The 27986-nt window shown below is 40.4% G+C and overlaps 1 protein-coding gene across 6 annotated transcripts; it reads left to right on the forward strand.

The window, feature by feature from the left end:
- The first annotated feature begins 137 nt into the window (after window positions 1–137).
- clocka (clock circadian regulator a) lies at window positions 138–27981 on the forward strand. 6 transcript variants are annotated; one of them, XM_051377361.1, is made up of 23 exons: window positions 138–320; window positions 5693–5779; window positions 13882–14106; window positions 14212–14303; window positions 14945–15004; window positions 15283–15431; window positions 15547–15638; window positions 15732–15821; window positions 15951–16071; window positions 16217–16330; window positions 16419–16537; window positions 17632–17714; window positions 18651–18757; window positions 18872–19019; window positions 19137–19212; window positions 19329–19470; window positions 19576–19676; window positions 19794–19970; window positions 20516–20674; window positions 20791–21000; window positions 21160–21347; window positions 21507–21777; window positions 22097–27981. In XM_051377361.1, exons 4-23 carry the CDS (start codon window positions 14284–14286, stop codon window positions 22340–22342), a joined length of 2673 nt encoding a protein of 890 aa, XP_051233321.1. In that variant the 5' UTR covers window positions 138–320; window positions 5693–5779; window positions 13882–14106; window positions 14212–14283; the 3' UTR covers window positions 22343–27981. The 6 variants fall into 6 exon arrangements, with proteins under 6 accessions (XP_051233321.1, XP_051233318.1, XP_051233320.1 ...); XM_051377358.1 differs by having other exon boundaries at window positions 139–320; window positions 19326–19470; XM_051377360.1 differs by having other exon boundaries at window positions 140–320; window positions 19791–19970.
- The last annotated feature ends 5 nt before the right edge of the window (window positions 27982–27986 follow it).

Here is a 27986-nt window from a genome sequence, read left to right on the forward strand (position 1 = left end):
TACTTTTGAATTTTGCCTTTCCACAAGTGATTCAATTTAATTTAACTGATTTTACCTGTAACAACAACAACAACAACAACAACCAGACAGAACTAGCAAATGACAGTAGGTGCCTGCGTTAGACTGCCCAATCCAGGTGATCAACCTAACCCTGGAGGATCACCTCCCTCTAAGCAGGCCTGTGTGTTATCTGGAGTACAGCGGTAGGCCCCTTTGGCTCCAGTTCCAGCTCCAGTCAGCCTGCCTCAGCCCTGCGCAGTCAACCGTCAGCAGCGCCACTGGGTGCAGGGATATCCCGATGAAAGGGGAGGCTGTTCGGGGTAAGTGTGACATCTCTACCGGTGAACTCGGCTCTGTATTTATACCGCGTATATCGGCAGCCCCTGTGTGTACAATTGGCACACGTTAAAGCTGCAAACGGAACAGTTTTGCTTTGGTTTGTTTGGTGACAGCGACTGGCCACAGGCCCGCTGACCCACATTCTTATCTAATGCACGTTAGCTAGCTAGCTCGGGCTAAAAGTGGGTTGACATACATACAGTACATTGTTGCGGACGAGTTGAACGCTCGCTGCATTACAGTATAAAGTCCGTAGCCAGCGGGGGAAAATCGTCTGTCTCATTTGTCACGGATAAAGGTGCCTCGGCGGTGTGTGTCATATGTCGCGGTAAGTGTGGCACATTACAAAGCTGTTGTTTTGTTGCTGTAATTGACGTTAGCAAGCGAGCTAGGTGGCGTTAGCCTTCTAGCAATCAGTGCCCGGTTTGCCGGCCGGCTTCACCGGCAGCAGATAGACAGATAGACAGATAGATGTGCTCTACCTGGGGTTGTCACTTCAAGGGTGACTTTACATTATTGACAACCATACACATCTCACCGGCACAGTTGTTTCCTCTTTTGACCTGTGTGTCTGTTTTTTTTTTTTTAACCTGGTGTTAATGAATAGATGTGTGGCAGCTGCGTTTCGCATGTATCTATTGTGCTGCTCTCCATTCAACAGATAAGAAACTGATCACATTGTCATCTGTCTTGTCTGAGAGAGGACTCGGACCTGGATCATACCTGTGCAGATGTTTAGTTATGCAGTCTGATGTGAGGATCAAATATGTTTTATTTGTGCTCCTGCAACATGCACAATATGAGACTAGTGGGTGTTTGTAATGGCTGCTTTATGTGATGGAAAAAAGTTTCACTTTGGTTCATAAAAATGTCACGAGAATATCCTAAGGCGAGATCTTTTGTATTTTCAATTATGCAGTGTTTGTCACATTTATTGTGACAGGTAGGCATAAATGGCCATATTGAATATTGAATGTGTGAACGAGGTTCATGTTGTTTCAAAGCTTGGATTACAACCCAGATCAGATGTTTTTCTAATGTAGCCTAACTCCTGACCTGAACTTTATGCTTTCTATGAGCAAATAAAAACAAGTACTAAAGAAGAATGTCTCTCCTTCTGATGCAAACACATTTCAATATAGATTCAATGATTTGTTGTCCTCAAATACACTTTAAGGAGTCTATGAGTCTGTACAATTTGATTCACATTTATTGCAATGCAATATGATGTGGCACAGCACAGCATATAATTCAATTATATAACAAAGTTAAGTCATGTTAAGTGGAACTATTTAACATCTACTGTAGTTTGATGGTGATTGTATGAGATAAGGCTGAAATGGTTCCCTTACATTTTGAAGACTATGGTAACATCCTAGGGTGTCATCTAATGATTCATCAAGTCAAATGTCTTCCAAAAATGATTTCCTAAATAAGAATTCCATCTGAAAATGGCAATCCCTGTTTTAATCCTAATTATAATGCAGTCGGATTTAAAGAAGAGCAAATAAAAAACTTCCAATGTCATATTTTCTCCAAGAAATTATTTTATATTATGTCATGATTTTTAAAATACACGTAGCCTACTCCTTGGTGGCTGTAAAAAAACAATCAAATTAAATCATTTTGAAGCCCCTGTTAATTAATCACACCTCACTGGCTTGTTTACACACAATAGAGATTTAATTTTACTATACAGAATTGTTGGAGCTGTTAGTGGAGCACAGAAAAACCCCTTGACACCTTTTTTGTTGCTGGCTGCAGATGAGGATAGGCGAGTCCATGCTTTCTTTGCTTTGGCAGATTATTACTATTTACTATCTGTTGTGTTTCATTGTTGCTTGGCATCTTTCACACGTTACAGCATGTTTATCAAGTTTTACAAGTTTCTCCAAGTTTGTTATAAAACTTAGGCAGCATAATAAATCCATCAATAATGTGATTTATCCCCAGTTGTACAGCAGTTGCATACATTGAGCAAACATAAAAAACACAATGCACATAATACAACACCAAGACTAAATTAAACATAAATACTCAATAAATACACTGAAAAGATTAAAAAAACAATAAGTTAAAAGTTGTACATTGATATTACGGTATGTGTGTTTTTTGTATTATATACTATAGTTCAGCACCTCACTGGCAGGTTTGTTTTCTTTAAACAGAGTAGGGTGTGGGACTGGAGGGGGGAGGGGGGCACACAGATTACACATTATTATGTGCTACGCCTCATAATGTAATTACTATACGCCTGTCATATCAGGCTTTCCTGATACAGAGGAGCTTGTGTTGATTCAGATGACGTTCTCTGGCTCTGGACTAATGCAGGCAGCTTGACTCATTAAGTGGACTGATAGAAAGTGGTGGTACTACCCGTACTGTGTATCTCTGGTAGATCAGCAGAGTAGAACTCTCCTCACCAATTACAGACCTGTTATTAAATGCTGAAGTTTGGAAATTGCAGTATTACAGAAGTTACAACACGTGTAATCAGAATCAGAAATACTTCATCAAGGCTTTGGCCTGAGTGCAGTGGCTTTACACGTGAACTGTACATTCACAGTGTCTCAGGGATGGCTCGTTTGGCGTCATTACCGCAGGGATATCGTCCTACTGACATCAGTGAGACATTTCACACACTATAGCAACCAAAGTGGTACGCAATTCAAGTACCAGAGTTCAGGCAGAATGCTTTCACACATCCACAGTCCTTGAAATAGTATTTTTTAACATGTATAATTATTTTCTCAGTCAAGGTCGACCATGTGTTTGCTACAGTCTGTCGGACCTGATATCATGAGGTTAAAGACTCTGTGTTTTGACACTGCCTTTGCCAGAGGTGACCCTGACTTTGACGTCATCCGGAGTCTTCTGCAGGAATCCACCTTGTTTCTTATCACTTTAAAAAGTAAAAGCATAAGTAGATGGGTTTTAACTTCTATAGAAGACCTGATGGATGACGGGTCACACACTTGAGGTTGTTACTGGGCGCAGGGTTTGATACGTTGGCACTCTCTCAACAGTGACAGTCTTTGCTTTTGCTTTCACCCTGTAGTGTGAAATATAAGCTTAAATGCACCAGGTGAAAGAGTCCCAGTGCTTCAGAGTTCGATGTGACTTTGTGTAGAAAATCAGATTAACTACATTTAGCCTTTTCTTCTTTTTAATGTTATTGCCTGCTGATTTCGGAGACAGCATGTGACTTTGTCATGACAGCCATTTAATATGCTGACTTCATGATCAGAGCCTTGTTACGGCTACAGACTGACGTTTCCCGCTCACGGCCCTGCAGCACATAATTTGGTGCCACCAATATTTGGTCTGCAGTCTGTGTCACACAGTAATTATTGCTATTTTATTGTTGATTTATTTATTTGTTTATAATTTTTTAAATTAATCATTTTGTTGCAGAAGTACAATATAATTTGTTATTACCCAAATGGCCTCTGATAGCTAATCGCCACAGAGCTGATTTGTTACGGACTTGGGATATAAAACACTTCCAGATGGACCAACACCAGGAACTCCACGGACCATGTTCATTTTAATGAAGGAATATGTCATCCACTGCAACTGTATGATCCTTTTTTATGTGTTTTTAATGTGTTTTTAGACAACAACAGTTTTATGGCATATGCTTTGTTCAGATATAATAACAGAAGCATTCAAATCTGTCCACGAGTGATATTCAATTGTGTCAAGTGACATAAAATAAAACATAATAAAAATGTAAATTTCTAAACCAGTCAATTACAATAACATGCATAATTTTGCACTGCTAACATTTAATTTGAAAACAAAGCAACAAAAAATAAAAAGTTTTCTTTTATGAGCTCATTTTGTGAATGAATACACACAAAAGAGATACATGATCACTTCTACTGGTTTTCCCTCACTACCCCACTCAAGCTCTAAAAAGAGGACATCCACTGACAGCAACGTTAGCTGCAGAGAAATCCTTTTGCCACACAGGATTGTTTCTGTCAGATTGACCTTTTTCTCTGAGAGCTGAGAGGATTCTTCCTCTCGAAGACACAAATCGGATTCACAGACTTTGTTGGCAATTACTTCTTTTCACTTTGTCACCACCAAATCGTAAAAACAGTGTTCCATTACTTGACTTTGGAGTTTGTCTCAGTACGTGCAACAGTGATACAGTAGTGCTAGCTGATGAGGTGAAGTGGGAGATGTTGTTTGACGTCTGATTTGAACTAGTGAAAATGGGTTACTGATCTAATAAATACCTGAATATGTCTCTACAATAGATATTAAAACTGGAAACATGTGGGTGTACACACACATTAACACATTAACACAGACTTCTGATTGAAAACCAGTCACAACAATAGTCTCATCTCATAGTGTCTTGTTTTTATGACAATATTATCATTTAATTGTGATGAATATAAATGAACAGGATATGTGTCACTTTTAAACATACGTGAGAGAACAAAAGTAATCCTCACTCAGTGTTTTTCAGAGAGCAGTTGTTTCTTGTAAAAATGGAAAAAAGTTGACCTACATGGAGATCAGGGGCAATCAAAAACGCTATCTGATTTGACTATGATCAAGAAGAAATGGGTCAAGTCTATTGGGTTTTCCCTAAAAAGTGATGGGGGTAGAGGTGCATCAGCGTTATCTGTAGCGTCAGTTTCATAGTTGATAGCTCCTGAGTACTTACATTAGGCATTAGCAAATGAATTTGACTGTTTTGGAAGCTGGAAATGATGTGATGTGGGTATTGTTGTCATTTAAAAGAGCATAATGACTTTACATTTAAAATGCTTCATTTCATGCTAACAAGAGACAATACAGATAAATACAGTGATGGATATTCAGTCATTCCACTTTATCAAGTTATTTGTTTGGAGAAATCACTGTGATGTACAGTATATTATAAGAATATGGCAAATATATGGTATTATAGTGTAAGGGCCAGTTTATTATCATGAGTAGCATATTATTAACACCACTTTATGACATTGTTTTGTCAAGTCCTTTATCATGATAAGGGTTATAAAGTATCCAAGTTCTGGTTCAAACACACACTCACACCTTCATATTAACAATGTAGCTAGTTTTAAATTAAAGCACTTCAAGGAGCAGATGCTTATGTTTATATTGCCTGTAAGTAGACCCCCATTCCCTGCTGATGGCTCGGTTTGTGAATGAATCTAAGATACACTTGTGTGTGCACACTTGTGTGTGCGTCCAGAGTTGCTCTCTTATTTCTGCAGTGCCGTGGGAAGCTCACGGTGACCCAGATGTTTTAGTTCTGATTCAGTAATATGAGTTTCTCAGCTCTGAGCCACTCATTTGTTAATGTGGCTTTTGTCTTTCTGTTCAACAGGTGAAGAATTCAGACAAGAGTTGACTACAGACTCATCTGTCATGAGGTGAAGCGGTTACTTAATTAACCATCACTCAAAGACAAAAGGTAAGACTTCTTGGACTTCACCTACTTAATGTTGATGTTGCGGCAGTGGATTGTGTTGGGTCAGTCAGACAGGGAGATGGACAGCCTTGCCTAATTAAGTCTTTTGAAGTCTGATTCATCAGGAGCTGTGTGCTTCTTTGCATCTATTGAAGTCCCAAGGTTTACAAAAGTGGCTAAATCTGGATCACTAAATATATCTATAAATTAAAACGTTCTACCCATTATATAAACCTAAAACAAACATTTCTCTGTGTGTTACTGAGAGAAATTATCATTTTGTCCAGGTGGTTGTTGTTGTTGTTTCAGAGAGAGAGTTATTTATGTTCAAGTTTAAAACAGCTTGAGTTGAGTTTTTCAGTCATTTTAAAGTAGAAGTAATCTACTTTTTCAAGGAGGTTTATTTTTTATACACTATTGTAGTGTAGCCAAATGGCAGGTGTGGTCATTTTCAGACTATAGCTGCTTTCTGGCGTGAAATATTTCTGGTTTCATCTACCTTTTAAAAGAGTACTACATCAATTTAGCATTGCACTCCTGTAACACTGTGGAAGTTTTAAAAATCAAATCAGTAGAACCTGTGATGTTGTCTTTTTTTATTTTAACACATTCGTCTTTCTTGTCAAAACCGGGTGCCTACTAACCTTGTGAGGCAGGCTTCAATCTGTGTGTTTGTGGCTGGTACATTGATGTTCGACCAGTCGGTGTCCTTGAGGAAACGCTGGCAGCTATGTGTATGTACACTAGGTGTGATGCAGCGATAAGACTGTTCGATAAACAACAATGGCGGCTCTCATAGAGGCTAGCATAGATGCTGCTAGCATCAGTTATATCAGAACTGGAGAGTATTTCTTCATTGAAGGAAACGGCACTGAAGGTTTTTCTCAACTATTTTTGAACGTGCCTGCCCTTCTACAAACAGTTTCTAACAATGACTTCCCATATGGTTCTGTGAAACAAATCACTTGAGGCAATTCATCATTCTTTGTACAACTTTGTTGTGTAAAATTGGTTCCCCTTTAAAGCAATTATTATTATTATTATTATTATGGCTTACATGTATTATGTCTCTGTTCTGAAAAGGTTTTGTTCAATCATGACAGGACCATTACAGTGAGAGCCACAATCCTTTCAGACATTCAGCATCTGGCGCACAAGACTAGGCTTTGAATGTAATGCCAATGTAATATCAAGTTCTGTATGTGTTGAGAGATTGATGACTGCAACATGCTGCTCAGCTCTTTTGTTATCTTGCCTTTGCCTTTAAAGACAGCAGTGTTGTAAAAGGTTGAGAGAAAAATATTATACATAAAATATTGTAATCCTTTATGTGCCTTTACTAGCAGTATGGATTGTTTTGAGCAGAGCAGTGTAGAAAATATTCGTATTATGCGTATTGGCTCACGCAGAGTACCGAGACTGATATCTGATGTTAAAAAACATGATATAAACAAATGGACGAATCAATCAATGCTATAGAACTGTCAGTACAGTCAAATTGCCAGAACTCAACTCTTCTTCGCTGCCTTAAAACAGTAATTGCCAGTGCCCAGTGATGTGCACACGATCCACCCTGCTCCCAACCCGTCCAACCTCTTTGTTGGGTTGGTTGTGGTGAGACTATCAGGTTAAGCTATTTAGAGTCAGAGTGGAGCAGCAGGTCATGACTTCAGCATCAGGGGGACACTGCTGGCAAGTAGCAGGGTCATACAGTTTAAATTGATAGATAAGATATTCAAATGACAATGCACACAAATGCAGCAAATACTCATATATACGAGAGGCTAGAATCTGCGAACAATTAATGGTTAAATCATTCGTTATTTAAATTGTTGATTTATTTTCTGTCAATCCATTAAGATTAACTAATTATTTCAGCAGTAACACCAACAAGTAAAAGCATTTACTAAAGTGCATGTCTAAATGGGCCTTGTGAGGTTATCAGACCCTGTATCAGTTGTTTGCGAGTTCTGCAAGATGAATCATTTTTAATTTAAGATGGTGCAGTAGCACACTATGAGAGAGAGCTCTCTTTATCTGAGATTAACTGCATTCAATTCAAGTGTGATGTTGGCCTAGAGAAAGTAGGCTGGGCACGCCTTGACACATTTATCTGTAGAGTATAATATAATGTGGTGCACAGTCTTCTGGGAAAGTCCATATCCTCACACAGAGCGAAGTCAAGTAAAAGCATCAGTTATTTAGGTTTCTAACGGTTCAACTTGCTCATAGGCACTACTGCTCTTTACTGTGAGAACCACATGTCGCTCTTAATTGGTTAGCACAATTAGCATTCATATACCAGATTAAGTGTTGGTGGTCACATGTCGGTCATATATTTTGCTAATAGATTGTGATCTTACTGCACTGTAGTCATTCTTGATTGCCTCTCTTGTGCTGCCAGTCGTCCTTCTGAACTCCGGTGACCCACTTGGCATCAGTATGAGGCCCCTGGCTGAGTTCCTGCTCCGCTGGGACAGGAGGCCAGCAGCAGTTGAGGGGCCCCTGCCAACCACTGCTGCTTGCCTCTCAAACATTCCTGTCTGTGGGCTGTGGAGAGAAAATGCAAAACAAAGACTCCTTTTGTGCTGCTGGGCCTGTGGATGTGTGTGCACTGAGTGGAAACACAGCTGGCTGTCCAATGTTAAGGGTTTGGTTGGTACAACCGTGCAGCAGTATGGTGGGCAGTGTTGTCAAGCTCGTGTTGTGACTTTTACTGCATACGGTGTATGACCATGACATTATTAAAACCATCCTCAGATGCAGTGCACATCCCAGTGTTGAGGAAACAGGTATGCCTGTAAACTGAGGGAATCACGTCTTTGATTGCTATGTGGATGCCACCAGGATGTGCAGGCGTTGATGCTGCCACAGACAGGATGTGTGACTGAGTAAATTGTGTAAAGTGTTTCTGTTGATTTGTGTGACCTCCTTGGCAGCGAGTCTGTTGCTTGCCGGCTGTTAAAAACTGCATAACATTATCCTATATATTTCTCAGCACTTGGAGCAGAATGAAAAAGAACACCCCCTCCTCCTTATTTGCTCCTAACATGAGGACCAAGTCTATGTTGTTGTACGCTGTACAGTACAATCTCTAACAGCACCCATGAGTCTTGAGTTTTAAATAGTTAACTGAATTGAACAGTCTTCCTAGAAATCTCTTAAAAAGCAGTGGCCTGTGTTGTGACACCTGGGATCTTTTGAGGGTTCACAAATCCCCTGCTCTCAGGTGTCAGGATGTGACATAGATGATGAAGAAAACACAAGGGTTGCTATGACAACAGAGTTTACCTAGCCATGTGATACAAGACCTACCCAACGGTACTGTCTGCAGAAAAGGTTTAAAGTTCCAGGAAAAAGTCCCCTTTTGTAATCAAAATATTTTGGATTGACTACAAATGATAGAGGAAGGCCATAATTTTTTCCCACTAAACTGAAAGTGTCTAGACATTCCTCAGATTCAGTTTGTGATGGCCTGAAAGAGCATTCAAGTTGACTGAATAGCTGCTTGATTTGTGAACTCTGAAGTCTGCAATGCGCCTGGTATGAGGTGTTCAACAAAAACCTCAGCAAGACTACCAGATCTGATGCACATTTGGTTGAGTATACTAATATTAATATCAATATTCTCAATTTGGTTGACTGTCAACTATGTCTGTGTATACATATTTTGAGTTTCATAAAAAGGGCTAGGGATGAGAATTGATTTTATTGATACCAGTGTCATTTTTTCACGATTCAGTTTCATTATCTGTGAGTCTGAACACAGTGTAGAAAAAGGGCAGCGTTAGTGAAGGAACAAACCAGACACTGGCACTAAATGGGAGATGGAAGAGGAGGGCAATGCAATGGATTTGTGATCTGCACCTAAACCTGCTTAATGCCACTTTGCCTTTATTATTGTCAGTGACTGTAAGACGAGACCTGTAAATGTCCCTATTTCCTGTTGCAGTACAGTCTGTCATTTTGACTTATTTGTCAGCTGTATAGATGTTAAGAACACAAAAAAGGATGCATCCTGATATTTATATTTATTTATATCAACAAGTTGTTCCTGCCCTCATTAGTACTTTAATATTCAGTGATATCCCATCCGGTGGACCACAAAAGTAGAAAAACTGTATCCCTGGCCGATATGGATGATGGGTCTTTTGGTTTACATTTGGATTTTCATCACCGGATACATTTATTGTGTCACCTACTATTTGAATTTCTGAGCTTACTGATTCATAACAGAAACATATTCCTCTCTTTCAGTCCTTTTTTACCTCATCTTTTTTCTCATCAGTTTGCTATTTCCCATAATTTAATAGTAAAAGCACTCTCCCTGATGGAGAGAATCTGCTTTATAATACAATAAGGATGGGAGGGATTGCTTTCCTCTAAATGATGCAGTATGATGGCCACTCGATGAACGAACATCACAATGAAGCATATTTTACAGCAGTGCTGCGCAGGTCAACCCGTTGTAGTGTTTTACATCCACAATAATTCTCAGTGTATGATGAGGGAGGAATTCAGCCAGGCTATTTTCACTTCACACGGTGAGGCTGGTTGCTATGGTGTTGCCCGTTGGCACTGTTGCTGTGCTGGCATCTCTATGCGGGGTGTGGTGGGGTGCGTGACGAGCGGCGCCATAGATCCACTTCGGAGTGACTCATATCCTCAGAGCTCTGCTGCCCTACATCTGAGTATATGCGTGCACACACACACACACACACACACACACACACACACACACACACACACGTACACACGCACTTAACAATGCTGTGTGAGCAATAGAAAAAATATGATAATAGGGTGTTTTTCAGTCTGTGATTTGATTTCTTTCATGGTGAAATAGACTTGTAAATACAGTATGTGAATACATCTGCTTGTCTACAGGTTTAAACACTAGCTGTTTAAAATTCAGCACCTTTTAAAAGTCTCCAACGCTTTCTTCCTTTACGTCTGTGCCCGCTGAGGCTTAGGGAACACCAGGACACTTTGGCATATCATGTGATTGAACGAGGAAATGTGATATGCAGGCAGCATGATTCCCTGCTCACACTTTTTGTGAAGGTACTTGCTGTGTAAAATGGTCAGCTTTTAAAGGATTTGTGTTGACAGGGAGTATAGTGTTATTGGTAAGAACAGGAAGGTGTTGCCTGTGGAGCTGTGATTAAGTTAGATCGGAGGAGGAGGAAAGTAGGTCATTGGGCCAGCAGGTCAGTGAAGCACAGATGACATCACAGTTATACAACCTCTGCTCTCCTGCTTACACAACGCTCGCTCTGCACTGCAGCTACTGCTGGTACACTAGTGTCAGTGGTTAACATTTTCCTTGTTCCTCTTATATGCTCTCATGTTTTTTTGTTTTGTTTTTTCTGGCTTCCAGTGTTATTTTTTTTTTGCCTTTATTCAGTCTGTGTTCTAGTTAGCTTGACTGTTTTCAAGACACTGTAGAGTAGAATGCAAATGCCTCTGTTTCTCAGTAGGTGCTTAAGTGTGTAGATAAAGCTCTTTACCACAACTCTCTCCCTTTTAAAATGTATTTGGCTGCTTATATTGACAAAATCTTAGATAAGGCAGCTATTCTCTGCAGCTTATTTGTGTCACATGCAGTTAGCAGTTAAAAAACAATGCATAGCTGAAAGTCAACAGGCCATGATAAAACCTACTCCCCCTCTTACTGTAATTTCTTCCCCTGCGTGTCTTAACATGAAGGTGTTTATACTCAAAGTGCTGACTTCCTTTCCTTGTTTTGATAAACCTGGGTGAGTTAATTTAAGCCTCAACACAACGGACTGGGGTTTCCCTCACACAACAGCTGTGTGTTGTGATCCCCGGTCTGTGCATTCACATCAAAGCCTCCCAGTCTGTTTTAATGTATTATATTCTATTAGTTTATTATATTTCTGTAGGCAATGGCACTGTCTTTTGAAGACTTCTTATATTGCTTCTAAAATTGTAAAAGTAGTCCTAGGTGCTATTAAATATGAAAAAAACAAGTTAACTAAACAGCACGAATAACATCTGATCAGGGAACAGAGCTCAGGGTGTGTGTGTGTGTGTGTGTGTGTGTGTGTGTGTGTGTGTGTGTGTGTGTGTGTGTGTGTGTGTGTGTGTGTGTGTGTGTGTGTGTGTGTGTGTGTGTGTGTGTGTGTGTGTGTGTGTGTGTGGTTTTTGTGGAATTCACCAACCTGTACTATCAAAAGAGTCATTTTTGATAGTCAGGATGTGACATATGACACACAGTAATGATATTGAAGACAATATTTTTTTTACAGTTTGAGAATGTAAGAATCACTTCAGGCCTTACACAAGGATAAATGAAATGGAGAGGGGCTATGCTGCTGCTCACAGTTGAACTCTTTTCTTTAATATAAATCCCTTTTATATGAAAAACTAAAACATTTGCATGGTATGAATGGAAATGTCATGATATGTGGAGAGTAACACTGAAGGGATTTTCTCACCAACACGAATATGCCATTATGGTGAGAAAACCTCCCACACAGGTTCTGACGGAAATTGGTTCATGAAATAAATGGGTCAAATATTTAGGCTAGGGACCCAGCGGGCCTTCTCATTTTAATTTGACGATCTATTGTAGGCCTACCTGCGTAAGAAGAATAGTAGAGTCGGCCGATAGGAAGAATACATTGGCTGTTAGCGATGGGCTGATTGTAGATGTTTTTGTTTTTTTGGCTGACTTAAATAAAGGAGGGTGCTTTTTTGTATCTGCCACATTGATTATTGCCAGGCAAGGTGGATGACAGTGATGGCCAATGGGAAAATTCTGCTCTATTGCCCAATTGTAGAGAATATCAGATACCTTTAATATGATCCCAGATTATGATGATTAGATAGATGTTATGGCAAAGTATGATAGCCCCCTTTAAATTAGACTAACCTCTTACAAACATTCAATTTATAACTCCCTCCCAAAATCGTCTCCACTTTTGGTAGGGATTATAGTGCTGGTCCCTTTTAATCAGGGAATGTCTAATTTTTGTACCAAGTTGCTGCCAACTGTTCAAATTGAATCAAACTATTTCCAGGGAAAATGTTATTACCATTCCTAATAGTTCATAGACAATTGAAAGCCATTGTCCACAGCCTCGCCTCTTTAAACTCCACTGTGATCTCATAACATTAGAGTCCCCCACCCAAGTTTTTCTTGGTGCAGTCATTAGCTAAAATTGGATAATTGGGCAGACAGACAAAATGTGATTTGTGCCATTTTAGGATGTAGCTACAAACCCTCAGCCTGCATCACTTTGAATTTAGCAAAGGTCAGTCACAGTGAGTGCATCAGGGGTTAGCTGGCCATCTGGAGCCGTAGAAGATAAAAACATTGTCCATGCTGTCTCCTATATTAGACTGGCCAGACTTGTGTGACAATGGGTATAATTAATCACATGTCATGCTTTCATCTTTTCCCCTTAGCAAACTTCACTTTGGTATGCTGCTTTCTACCTTCCTTATGCTGAGCTGACAGACGCACTAACTGTGTTAGAATCTAAAACCAGGTTGACAAATTGTAATGGGACCACTGTTGTCTTAAATGAGATGACATATAATGTTTATGGACAAAGATCATGGAAACCATGCTGAGAACTAACAGTAACAAGCCTTGCCATTTGCTAAATAGCATTAACCACAAAGTACTGTTTAGGATGATGGGAATGTAATTCTTTTGGCAGGTATTTGGTCATAAGTATTTGACCGATTGATTTTGTATTTGGACCTGTTGGTGGTACTAGAGGAAAAGTTTAGAGATCACAAAAATATTTACCATTCATCCTGACAGTGTCTTCACCAAATGTCATGGCAATCCATCCAATAACTGTCGAGACATTTCACACAAAACTTGATGGTGGTGCTAGAGGAAAAGTCAGAGGATACTTCAGAGTTATTAGGATTCATCCTCTGTTGAGATACTTCAGTTTGGACCAGAGTGGTGGATTGACATTAAAAGCTCTATCTGTCATATTTGCAACAGGGCGTAGTGAGATATTATTTTGCTTTAATCTTGTTATGTGGGCAAATTGATAATATTGCAGAATGAGATATTGGACTTCACTAATGACAAAATGTGTTTTTCTAACCTCTTACAGACTCAGATGTTGCTGCCATGTGCCACACTCACACCCAAAGCAGACGAAAAACTCTGAAAGACCTCTTGTCGACTTTCCCTCTGATTGAGGAAACTTTCAGTGACTCTCCTCCAAGACTCGCAGATCTCCACCACCACCATCACCACAGTGTGTCCACCCAGACCCTGCCTTCATCCTGCAGCACCTTCCTCATCCTCTCATAGGACTGGCTGTACTGTCAGTACGGTAAGATTTCGTTTTTCATCTGATTTGATACTTTATTCAATCGCTGGTAAGTGACGAAGCTGTTGCATGTTGTCATTTCGTGACGTCTTTTTTTCCCCCTCAAAGGTTCATTCACAAATGTCTACCTCACGATTAAAAGACCCCTCTCCAACACTGCGACCCTGAACAGGATACAAAATGACCTCGAGCATTGACCGGTGAGTCAGATGCAGTTTTTCTTATTCATTTGAATTAATCATGTACCTTTGAAATTGTCAAAAACAGCTGTCCAAACCCCCATGTATTCACTTGACTGTGAATGACTTAAAACAGCTATTTATAGCAGTTCCCATAGATTTATTTTCAATCAATCAATCAACTCATTGTTTCAGCAGCACTAGATAAAAGACACTTAGGGGATCAGTGTCTAAGATCTATGTGTTCAGTTTTAGAAGAAGAAAATGTACTTTATTAAGCCCCAATGGGGAAATGATCTTTTAACTCATTACCCCAAAATACAGTCATGCACACTGAGGGCTTATAGACAAATGTGGAGAGATGGTGGAGTGATAGGCTGCCACGTAGCCGCACTCTGGGAGCAGTTAGGGGTTGGGTGGGGCACCTCAGCAGGAGGTGGAACCGGCAGTAAGTCCAGCACAGATTTGAACTGGCGCCCTTCCGGTTCCCAAGCCAAGTCCCTACAGACTGAGCCATTGCTGCCTGTTTATTCTTTCCTTCTTTCACCACAACATATATTCTTAATATTAGGAGGGACTCTCTATCAAAGAGTTCCTCAAAGATTATCAGAGAACAAATATTAAGAGGATCTTCTTCAACTGTTGGTTTATTTGTCCTGCAGGGATGACAGTAGTATCTTTGATGGGTTAATGGAAGAAGATGAAAAGGACAAAGCAAAACGGTATGATCCCTGTGGCTTGTGTTCAGATCCAAGAAATTCAGTGTTATTTAAAACATCCTCCTTAATCTTACAAATATAGTTTTTATAAGACTTTATTAAAGCTTCACTAAGCAATATTTCATATAAAGATCAACCTGCCTTACCCACTTACTGTGAATCGTGAAGTCGGGCCACATCAGATTGTCCCATGTTGTCCCATTGTAGTGCTGCATTACCCAAACTACTGTAAGATAGCCAGAGAAAAGGTGCTGTTATTCATATTGTGTCTAAACCCACAGTGTGTCCCGTAACAAGTCTGAGAAGAAACGCAGAGACCAGTTCAATGTCCTCATCAAAGAGCTGGGCACCATGTTGCCGGGCAACACCCGGAAGATGGACAAATCCACTATTTTGCAGAAGAGCATCGACTTCCTGCACAAACACAAGGGTGAGGAACTGTTGTGGTCGCCAGATCATCTGTTTGTCATAAACACTTAGAGAGTTGTGGGTCACACTCTTCAGATGAACCTGTTTGTTGACATGTTTCATGTCTCCTTCATCAGAAATTGCTGCTCAGTCAGAGTCAACTGAGATCAGACAAGACTGGAAGCCTCCTTTTCTTAGTAATGAAGAGTTCACTCAGCTGATGTTGGAGGTGAGCCAAGAGCGCAGCTAAACATGGAGTGCAGTGGTCCTTTTCTTTATGGTTACATGTGAGTAAATTAAAATTATATTTTGTTTCTGTCAGGCATTAGATGGATTTTTCCTTGCAATTATGACTGATGGGAATATAATCTATGCCTCTGAGAGTGTGACGTCCCTACTAGAGCACTTACCTGTAAGTATAATGTGAATTAATGATGATATATTAATTGATAAAATTTCAAGTCTATAACAATGCCCACATGTCACCTGTTTATACATGCTCAGAGATTCGTTAGCGTTAAAGATATTTTTTGTGTTTCAGTCTGATCTTGTGGATCAGAATCTGTTGAACTTCCTGCCCATGGGGGAGCATTCAGATGTGTACAAGGTTCTGTCCTCTCATATCATGGAAGGAGAGACACTGACGCCTGAATATCTGAAAAGTAAGTGGCATCTTTTTATCTTGGCATTTCCATTTATCTCATTATGCTATTATAATGTTTTACTAATATACTGTATTTAGTCTTTCCAATAGTCAAATCTTTTCTTCCATTCTCAGTTTTTAATGCTGTAATTCTTTTTTTCAAGCAAAAAATCAGCTAGAGTTCTGTTGCCACATGCTCCGAGGGACGATTGACCCCAAAGAGCCCCCTGTGTATGAATATGTCAAGTTCATTGGAAACTTCAAGTCCCTGAATAATGGTGGGTAACACTAGTGTGAACAAACTGTCTCATTCTCGAGTTGAGTCTTGCTGGCCATAAACCTTTCTGTTGTTTTATTTTTCACCAGTGCCTAACTGTACCCGAAACAGTTTCGAAGGAGTGATCCAGAGATCGCTTCACTCTGCCTTTGAAGACAGAGTGTGTCTCATAGCAACTGTGAGGCTTGCCAAACCGCAGTTTATCAAGGTAAGAATCATTAGCAGTTCTTCCACTTTCCACTTTTATCTGGTTTCATGCCTCAGTGTTTGAAAAAGGTAGTTTTAATTAGAACAGGACTCGACAGTAACGGCTGCCTGGTCACCCCAGGCAAACACATTTGTGCTCCTGTCAGCCATTATGTGCAGTCCCCTGTTGCCTCTGTTGGCAATCACTTTTCCTTTGTTTAAAAACACTTTATCTCTTTGCCTCTTTCCCTCTGTGTAAAATCATTCTCCCCGCTGAGTTTAAGAGCTGCCGTTGATTTTATTTATTCTGCTGGATATTGGTAGAGCCCGACTGATATGGGATGCTGTTTTTAGAGGGGAAAATCCCCTACATGGCAGCCGATATAGTGATTTTTTGAGCTGGAATGAAAATAGACCTTTTCTATGTGGATTGTATACTGACTTTGCACCAATATGACTGTGTAAAGGTACTCATGGACAGAGTTAGTGTTATATTAAATTTGGAATCATAGAGTCATTATTTAGTAACTTTCCAGTTGGTATTTTACAAACTAGTTAGCAACTTACTGTGAAGACCCCACTTGACTATGTCCGCACCACAGTCGGCTCAGCTGTGTCACACTCTGCTACATGTGCTGCAGACAGTGCTGATGTATGCAATGGAGTCGGAGCGAGCTCTGCTGGACACACAACATGATGACACCATTTCTAAATCACCCAAGGCATCGCTTTCTGCATTTTGGAAAACATATACACCAATATATCTGTGACAGACCAATACAGGTCCATATCGGCCGAGAGAAATTAACCAACCTATAAATTGATAGGGCTCCAGAAATTGGGTGGCCCTGAGTGTTAAATAGAATCCAACGCTGACCCACCATCATCACTGAATAATACTCTTGAAAGTGGTACTGGAGTAGTGTTATTGCAGTAGTGTTGGACAAACAGGAGATGGCAGCTGACAAAAGCTAAAAGGACAATATGAATGTTTAAAATCTGGTTCTTCAGGCTCGCCTTGTTTTACTGCATGTTGAGCTCAACGTTGACTCAGATTTTTTAGTATATATTTTTTTAAATAAATGTAGATAATGTCTAAACCTTTATCCCTTACAGGAGATGTGCACTGTAGAAGAGCCTAATGAGGAATTCACCTCCAGACATAGTTTAGAGTGGAAGTTTCTCTTCTTGGACCACAGGTACAGTTTTGTTTTCTCTTCATTTCATGTGTTTTTCATTGTGTAGAAGTATATTTTTTGCTCTGCAGTTTGTGTTTGTGTTATATGTTTTAGTATAGTAACCCTTTACCGGTGGGTAATTTAGTAAGGCTGCTTTCACTTCTAACCTGTTAAGTTGAAGTTCACTCAAACCCTGGTGTGGACTAAACAACTGGAGTGAAATGTAGTGACCAGATTGTATCTCCATAGTGTTATGGTACAAAATGCCTCTTTATTTCATTCATTTGTATTTATGATATAAAATGCCCAGTTGTAATCTTGACTAATAATGATCATAATCAGTTATGTCTCTGTGAGCACATTATGGCTCCAGAGGAGATAAATAAACACGTAAAAATTATAAAGTGCAGCCTAACCTGCTGTCAATCACTAGAATTAGATTTTCCCACGAGGGTCCTGATGATGCAGGATGACATCAACAAAACTGTCGTATCAGTGAGTTACCTGTCAGTCTGTATGACTCCATGTTTAATCCTCTTGGTACATTTATAACGTGAACATGAACTGGCAGAGGCAGCAGTGTACCTTCTTTTCCCCCTCATGGACCAAATGAAGTGAACTACAGGTGTTAATGCAGCCTAACTCTTTACATTTGATGAATGACTAGTCAGTACACTCTGCAGGGTGGTTGGTAGAAATGTCTTAAAACTTTACCTGCCCCATTGAGGATCACAGATTCAGCGTCTCTGAGTCTGACTATGTAGTTTGATTGGCAAACAACTACAGCAGTGATGCACAGGCCATCAAGACTAAATAAAGGTTCATATGTGAACTTAATCATAATTGGCCCCAAAATGATGGTGTGTGATGACTAGACAGTATGAGTACTTTAACAGGAGGAGAAGGTATGCAGAGGTCTAATGACTCAGCTCAATAACATTTTCTTTGTTTGTCTAGAGCTCCACCCATTATAGGTTACCTCCCGTTTGAGGTCCTGGGTACGTCAGGGTATGACTACTACCATGTAGATGACCTGGAGACATTGGCCAAATGCCACGAACACCGTGAGTACTTCTTTCTCAGACATCATTAAAGTGAGCTGATGTATGATTATCTGCTCCTTTTTGAGCTTTCATACAGTGAGTGGTCGTCAGTTCTGCTTCCTCGTGTGTCTGTAGTAATGCAGTATGGCAAGGGAAAGTCCTGCTACTACAGATTCCTCACCAAAGGGCAGCAGTGGATTTGGCTTCAGACCCACTACTACATCACCTACCACCAGTGGAACTCCAGACCCGAGTTTATTGTCTGCACACACACTGTTGTAAGGTACATGGAAGCCGACGATCTTTATTTCTAAATACAAGAGTAGAAAAACACATCTGTCCCACATCTGTCACTTTAATCACATATGTATGTGTTTTATATTCACTCTATGCTGTACAGTTATGCTGAAGTAAGAGCAGAACAGCGCAGAGAGCTTGGGATTGAAGAATCACAACCTGAGATTACGGCAGACAAGGTGATTTTTTTATTTTTTTATTGTGGGCTGACGGATCAGTAATCTGTGACGATGCTTTGTATGGAGACCCAGAGCTGAGGCTGACTACAGTGACTTTCTCCCTCACCTCACAGCAGTGCCAGGATTCAGGCTCCGAGTCTCAGCTCAACACGTCCAGCCTGAAGGAGGCTCTAGAGCGCTTCAACCACAGCCGGACACCCTCGGCCTCGTCTCGCAGCTCACGCAAATCCTCGCACACCGCTGTGTCTGACCCAGCCTGTAAGCACCCTCAAAAAACTTCCATTCAATATCAACCAATGTGACACTCCAAAAGGGTACATATATGGCTGACATCTGAGCATCATGTTTGTATTTCCCTCTCAGCCTCACAGATGAAGCTTCAGGCTGACAGGAGTACACCAGGTCGCCAGTCTGTCTCCGCTATGGAGGTGACATCACAGCGAAGATCGTCTATCAGCAGTCAGGTCAGTGAAGGGCCAAAAACAGACAGCAAAAGGGCTTTAATTACAGATAAAGAGAGACAAAGTACTTGACTCTGAACTTCATCCTTTTTTTGTTTGGTGTCTGTTGATCATCAGCAGTCGATGAGCTCCCAAAATACAGGACAGAACATGGCACCATCCATGGTGTCACAACAACAACAACAACAACAACAACAGCAGCAGCAGCAGCAGCAGCAGCAACAGCAACAGCAGCAGCCTCAACAGCAGCCTCAACAGCAGCCTCAACAGCAACAACAAGTTCAGACCAGCGGTCAAGTAAGATGTTTATGTCACTTTGTTTTAAAGCCTAATTCATGTCTTATCTTAGTAATCAGTCATTATTGCTTTTATTCTTCCTTAATCATTTTAATAATCTTAACATAATTATCTATTTTATGCTATAATTTGATTAATAAAAAACTGAAATTTAAAATGTATTTACTAATTCTGCTTCAGTATTTTATCCCCCAATGGGAAAGAATACATAACTAATGTTTGTTGAGCACAAACCAAACTGGTATTATTGAAAAGAACATCCATTACAGCATATGCAAGAAACACCATCAACAAATAAGATCCAAAAGTACATTTTGAGTGCGCTGGAACTCTGGAGCTCATAGTTGCAACCCAAATATGACTAAAATAATCTAAAATGTACATGTCGCTTTTCTCTTTAAGATTTGATCACATATGAGCCAATCAATGTTTTGAGCTGGTTATGACAAGTTTCCTACACTGAGAAACAAATGCTCTTGTATTTACCACTTCAGCAGCTGCCATTTCACTTCCCGCTGTGTCCCCATGTCATTGTTCCTTGACAGTCAATGGTGCAGTTCTGCAACCAGCTAGAAGCCATGCAAAACCTGAAAGAGCAGCTGGAGCAGAGGACCAGGCTGATCGAGGCCAACATTCAGCGGCAGCAAGATGAGCTGCGTCAGATCCAAGAGGAGCTGCAGAGAGTGCAGGGACAGAGCCTGCAGGTGAGACTGAAGAGCTTCTCAATCAATATATCATAGCTTTGCTTTATTTACTGTTGGGATGGATGTTAGGCTGCCGTAGTTTCGGAGGGAGTCAGAATGTGTCCTGTTTGTTTCAGATGTTCTTACAAAAAGGAGCCGGAGGACTAAATCTGAGCTCGGTTCAGATGGCCCAGGGGAACGCTGTGCAGCAAGGGGGAACACTCAGCATGCAGGGCCAGGTGGTGTCTGCGGGGCCTCTACAGAACAGCATACAGCAACAACATGCTGTTCAGCCCCAGTCCCAGCAACAAACACTCCTGCGGGAACAGAGCACAGCGCTCTCACAGGTCAGACAAACTAAATAGTTCCCCTTTTCCCCGTTCATTCAACACATCCAACACAGCCACCCACTGTCACATTGTATTCAAAGCTTAATTTAGTTTCTTATAGATTTCAGTGTAGATTCCTACAGATGTCATTATTTTCTCTGGTTTTATGTATTTCAGTCTCAGCGGTCGTCTCTCACTCTGCAGCCACAACAAAATGCACTGCCTGCGTCTCTCTACAACACAATGATGATCCCTCAGCAAAGCCCTAGTAATGTGGTCCAGATTGCCACTAGCCTGGCTCAAAATACTGGACACAACACACCTGCTGTGGCTACATTTGCACAGGACCGTGCCGCTCAGATTAGGTGTTTATTCGTTTAAAAACTGTACTAATTGTATTGTCATGGTTAATTTTTTTAGTTGTATGTAGTTTCAGTCTCCACAATAATTTAAACGGTGAAAATGAAGAGAAATCTCCTGACTTAAATTCCATGTTTCCTTTGCCCACTGCCTGTCTCTGACAGGTTTCCTGCTGGTCCTCAGCTGCTCACCAAGCTAGTGACAGGGCAGATGGCATGTGGGGCAGTCATGGTCCCCACAACCATGTTTATGGGCCAAGTGGTGACGGCCTTCGCTCCTCAGCAGGGCCAGACCCAGACCATCAGCATTGCCCAGCAGCCACAGCAGCAGCAACAGCAACAGCAGCAGGAGCAGCAGGTACAGCAGCAGTCACAGGTCACAGCCATGCAGCCAGGGCAAGGTCCACTGGCCCAGCAGCAAACACAGTTCCTACAGGTAACACTACAGGTGGTAATGAACGTTTAGGCTGTATTAGGCAACGTTAAGTCAAGCTCTAAAAGATTAGTGAGAACTTTAATTTCCCCATTTTATCAAGATATTTGTATCAGTATCACAGTTCTCTTCATTCATAGCAGCCACAGTGAATTTGTTTTGCCACTCAGTGGCAGTGAAAAAGTGTTTTGTTGCAAACCTTTCATAAAGCTAAACAAAAACACAAATGTTGCCTAGTGCAGTTTTAAGTAATCTATCTATACATGGCTCAACAGCTTAACTTCCTTCCTAAGATCTAGCTAATGTAAACTTTTCACTTAAGGGTCCTCGGCTTCTTCATGGAAACCAGTCCACTCAGTTGATCCTGCAGGCAGCGTTCCCTTTGCAGCAGCAGGGTACCTTCACTGCCACAACCCAACAGCAGCAGCAACAGTTACAGCAGCAGCAGTTACAACAACACCAACATCATCAACAGCAGCAGAAGCAATTACAACAGCAGAAACAGCAGCAACTGGCCCCTCACAGGGCAGATAGCTTGTCTGATCGCTCTGCTACGCAGCCACAGTAACTGGCTAAAGCCAATCAGAGGTGGAATGAGCCAAACCCAGGCGTGGGTGTCTTTGTTACGGGGGTCTAAAGAGGAGTTCTGCTGAAAGTTCGGCACTGAGACCATGCCTCAGAGGCTGAGAAGTAATTGGATGGGCAGGCTGTGGCTTCCGTCCCCTCACAAGGATCTTTTGCTGTTTGCACTTACCTCCTGAGCACAGAGTGCTGCAGAGAACCAAGGACTGGGCCCACTGTGGCTCTGGCAGCAGGATTTGGCTCTGGGTCAAAGCCTTTTCTCCAAGAAAACAGGGAGCCACAATCCCTGTAATGGACTCCCCCTCACATCCCTCCCCTGGCCTTTTCCCTGTGTGTTTAGTTTGTGTGCATGCGTGTGTGTGTGTGTGTGTATGTGTGTGTGTGTGTGTGTGTGAGCTCTAGTCCCCTTCACAGGATTATTTTATGCAGAGCTCTCTAGTTAATGCAGCGAAGCTTCTGTCAAGCTTCAAGGACGTCCTGCAGAACAGCCAGAGGCTTGTTTGTTTTGGATGTTTTCTCCTATTCTTGTTTTTCATGTAAAAATAATTATGGGTCAGAAAATATTTTTAAGAATGTGGTGTAGATTGAACTTTTACTGTACAGAACATTAAGTGTAATATATTATGTAAATATAATGAAAAAGAAAGAACTAATATTTTATATGATGCATGAAATGAAATGCGTAGTCTGTTATTTGCAGCTTTGAATATGCTTTTTTTCTAGTACTCTAAGAAAAAAAGATCTTAAAAATGCTCAGTGGCTGATATTTTCACAGACTTCCTTTCTCCTATGGGACGTGTTTGTGAGTCTGCATAGCAGACTATGCCGATGCTGCTTGTTGTGTCACAGTTTGTTTAATCCTTGACCCACATTTTCACAGATTTTCATATAATTGTCAAAAAGATAGGGAAATGTTTTAAAGTATTTCTAAGCTTTTTAAAATGTGTTTAAAATCCACACACTAAAGACTTAACACAAACATTGTGAATGAAGACTACGGTTATATGTATGCAACAAAAAGATTTGCCAACATAATCCTTCATATTCTTACTTCTTCATTTTTAGCACTTCAGCTGCCATTTCAGAGCCACCTATAATGCCTGTATGGTACGGTTTCTTCAATCTATAGATATTTATCCCTTCAAATATATTGAAATTTAAAAATGTACAACCTGTAGTTAATATTCTCAGACTAAGCTTGAGGAGAATGAGTTGTGTTAGCATCGGGCTAATCAAATGCTTTCCTCTGGTTCTTTAGCTGCTAATTGCTCCATTAGGTTCACCAGCTAGTTGCTAACCGTCTGTCTGCTGATTGGTGCTGGACAGACTGTGTACAGTGGGTTGTAAAGTGAGTTTTTCCACTGCAAGCTGCCTGCTGCTGCCAAACACAGCGCTGTGAGAGCTGTGGGAGGGAACCAAAATGGTAAAAGTTGCATCAGGAAAACCAAAATAATGAGCTGAAAGATGCTAAAAAGCTCTGTAAAGCTGAGGGAAACTGCAAAGCCCAGAAACAATTGCTCTGTGGGGTCATCATTGAGCAACCCCTTTTACATGCAGACAGTCATGTGATCCATTGATTATAGCAGCTTTAAAAATAATAATGGATACAGGATACTGTGGGAGACATTATAAGGCAAAATCCACAGAAAACACATAAAGACTGTTTTTTGCAAATTCCTAGTTAATTGGAAGTATACGCTTTCATGAGCTTTTTAATAGTTGGAACACACCTTCCTTCCTTATTCAGTACTATTTGAAAATGGGGACCACCATCGTGTCTGCTCAATGAAAGACACTGTTGTCAAAACTCAAGGCGACACTGAGGAGATTACAATCTCGCTAAAAACGTAGACCCCCTCCCAGCCTCCTCACCATCTGATCTAATTCACGGTCAGATGGTATCAGGCAGACAACTCGACCCATTCTTCATCCGTGTGAAATGACTGGCTGAGCTCAACACATGACTGGTCTGGTGAAATACATACATGGTCAGTCTTTGACCTTTGGCCCAAGGCATCTGGGGCTACCATGTGCACTTAATAGTGTGCATCTGGTAATGTTTGAATATGGCGTTCATAAAGGGGAGATCCAGAAATTAGCACTTCAGTTGTAAAGATAGAGTAATACATATTGTTATTGTCTTACTTCATGCCTTCAGTTTGAAGCACAGAAAGACACATTATTCATCCACTGTGCGAAATGTGAGTGGTGCACCATAGAAGACATGCTTGGATTCAGCCTTGCCTTGAGTAGCAATGGACAAATGCTATAAAAACTAATTTGTGGCTCACTGCTTTGGGATATTGGACCCATAAATTGGCACACCCAAGCAGCCTTTCTAAGAGGTTAAAGTAACTCAGTTTGGATTTGTCAGGGGAAAAATAAACGATCACATGCAACAGCTGCTGTTTCTATTGTGATAGGCCCAAAGCCCAGCTCAGCTTGTGCGTTTGAACATGCAGAAAAAATTGGTTTGATAATTTAACCTTAATTACTTCCCTGGCATTACGATGCTTTAATTTAACTCCAAAGCTGTCAATGTCTGTTTCCAATGTTTAGAGAGTGGGATTGTCATTTTATTAGGGAATCACTCCCAATGTGTGTTTAACTTTTGAATCACTCATTTCAGAGTACATTTGACTTGCATCATATTTATGTGATTGGTCTTTTTTTTTAAAGTGGTTGTCATGTTGCCTTTGTTGGTTAAAGTTGTCATTGCATAAATAACTGGTTATTTTATGGTACATGCCCATGTGGAGTATGGAGTTCCCTTTGGAGTCTACATTATAGTCACATGCTATATGCAGCGTCAAGATTACATCATGTTTTGAGTATGGCCACTTAATTCATCTATTCACTCATTCATTTTTCACATTTCAGTGAAGACATCTAAGGGACTGTACAAACATGATTGGGAAGGGGGGCTGAACCTTATGATGGACTCCCTCCAAGGGTTTTATTAATCAGTTTGGACCCTCACCACGACTTCAAACCTGGTTTTAAATGTTAATGGGACAAAACGTTTTACGTAACCCAAATGGGATTTTTACGTAGCAGAAGAGGAATGAAATTAGCAGTTGCCAAAACAACATAAATTGTGCAACAGATCATTCCAGCTGTTTTCCAGAGCTTCAAAATTAAATAATTATAACCAGTATCAATGGATGAGTGAACATGGTGCAGTTAGCAGCTCTGTCATATTTTATCTTCACCCATCAGTAGTACTGGTTAGGTTGTGCTAAACATGTCTTATATCTATATGACACATTTACGTATTGCTAAAACATCCCTTACTAATGCTAATAATCCACATCTACTGTTTCTAAAACCTGACATATTGGTCCTACTAGTAGATAATAAAGTGCTGTTACAGGGGGCAGAAGGCACCATATGATCCACAAGGCACTTTTGACTTACAACTAATTATACTTTAGCAAAAACAATAAATCCCTAATCCTCCCCCCTTTTCTGATCTCACCTTCCCCTCTAATTATTTTTGTACAGTCCCTAATACCAGCTTCCTCCACTGTGTTGTTTCTGTACTGCATACAGTTCCAGAAAGACTACATCTAGTTAGAGTAGGCCTCATAGTCTGGACCTTTACACAGCACTCCTCTGTTAAAAATCAGTTGTGGTGGTGCAACACATATCAATATTTAAATAAGAATACAGTTCTCTGCTAAACACTTAGAGACCTGTAGAGTGAACCTGGTCCCGTGCTACATGCAAGCAGCACTCGAGTGTGACACAAGTGGTGCAATATACCTACAAGAATGTAATTAAATATCATTAACATGAGTATTTTGCATGAGGAGCCGTGTGGCTGTGGGAGACCTTGCACAATGTATGATAGGACATGCAGTAAATAGAGAGAACTATTAGAGAATTATTTTTCTATCGCCGGAATAGACCTCATTAAGCTACCATACATATGTGACATCAAACACAGTAACAACACTGCTTTAAAATGTGAAAACCTAAAAATCAAGTAACATGGAGGATCTAAACGAACTGTGACATACACATAAAGACTGTTGAACCTATTGCCCCCAGAAAGAGTGGGTTACCTGTGAGTTTATGGATATGCAAGACTTTGTATCAAATGTAAGGGTCTTTACCGCCGGTCGAAATGTTTTCCTCCATGCAGGAAGTTGTTGGAACCGACACGATGTTTTTAAAAGACAAAGTTATTAGTTGGTCATTGCCAAGTCACAGAATCATGAGGGAAAATGTTTTGTTATCCAAAGAGAGGGAAACCCAAGAAGGCCAGCCCTAAGTGAAAGGACACAGTGCATTGTGTTAAATGTTGTGTAGTTCTGATGTACACACTAGAAACTCTGAATGTCTATTAGTGTTCTCTCTCCGTTTTGAGTTCATGTTTGTGTGGCGTTAATTGTTTGGCTCATGAAATTTAATGCTGCAGTACACTCAACAACAACGGCAAAAAAACCACAAACTAAACACCTGGTTAAGTTAAGGGTTAATCCACATGAATCCCACAGAGTGGCCAAACCTGAATCTGTGACGCCAGAGACCCGCTCTGACGTCACAGATTCAGGTGTGCCCTGCAGTGAGAAACGGTTTGGTATCGTTTGAAATGTTTGCCACCATTTTGCAATAAAGCTCCTTTTATAACTTGTAACTAATGGCTTTATTAATGAATAGAAAGACATTTACTAATGCTTTATAAGCCAATAATAAGAATAACTTTAGGTTGCCAGGCTGTGAAAACTTCCTTTGGCTTCCTGAGACCGTTTAACCACAGCAGCTGACTTGATGGTTTAAAACACCATTTAAATATCTTACGAGCACTTACAGCTACAGATTTGATGGATTAACACATAAATGACTTATTAACATGTATTACTGCATTGTTACCAAAGCCAAAGGGTAAACACTGTAAGCCCGCAACTAATTATTATTTTCATTTTTCATGAATCTCCATCACAATTTCCCAGAGCTCAAGGTAAGATCTTCAAATGTTTTGTTGAAAATCTTTAATTTACCATACAAAGCAGACGAGTAGAAAGGCAGCAAATAACGCCTGTGTTTACCCTACTACTTTGTGTCAAAATTGCTGCTGTGAAAAAGGTCTCTTGGCAAATGTTTGACATTTCTGCTTGAATGAATGACTGAAGAGTAACGGTATTAACTGTTAATCTAATATTATTAAATCATTGAACCATTAATAAAGCCATTAGTTACAACTCGCCATTTTTAAAGGACGGCCTTATTAAAATAATTTTTGATTCTGACCTACATGCTACTCTGTAGATTTCTCACTGAAATCTTAAGTTTCTATTTTCCTGCTGAGATACAATGATTGAAGATCCACTACTGCCACCTACTGTTCAGCTTTAGGCTCCTTAACTGCAGTTAAACTTATATCAAACACTACATTCTTGGAAATGATGTGAAACTGGTGTGTGGGGTTGCACTTTCTCAATAAACAATCCCATAATGCATTATAAATCATGCTAAGAGCTCTTTTCACATGTGTGTGTGCCTGCTACCTTGCATTCATTTCTTGAGCCAAACCATTCATAAATTAAAACATAACCTTTTAAGGCAAACGTATCCATCGTTTGCCCCCCTTCAATTTGAAAATAAAACTAATGAAGTGTCTCTGG

The sequence above is a fragment of the Dicentrarchus labrax genome, unplaced genomic scaffold (genome assembly GCF_905237075.1).
Source record: "Dicentrarchus labrax unplaced genomic scaffold, dlabrax2021, whole genome shotgun sequence".
NCBI classification, from domain to species: Eukaryota; Metazoa; Chordata; class Actinopteri; family Moronidae; genus Dicentrarchus; species Dicentrarchus labrax.

Coding starts and splice junctions, on each gene's coding strand:
- clocka (XM_051377356.1), top strand. CDS start 14,284: ATGACCTCGAGCATTGACCG. Junction 21,001..21,159: donor AGAGCACAGCGCTCTCACAG/GTCAGACAAACT, acceptor TATGTATTTCAG/TCTCAGCGGTCGTCTCTCAC. Junction 21,348..21,506: donor GACCGTGCCGCTCAGATTAG/GTGTTTATTCGT, acceptor TGTCTCTGACAG/GTTTCCTGCTGGTCCTCAGC.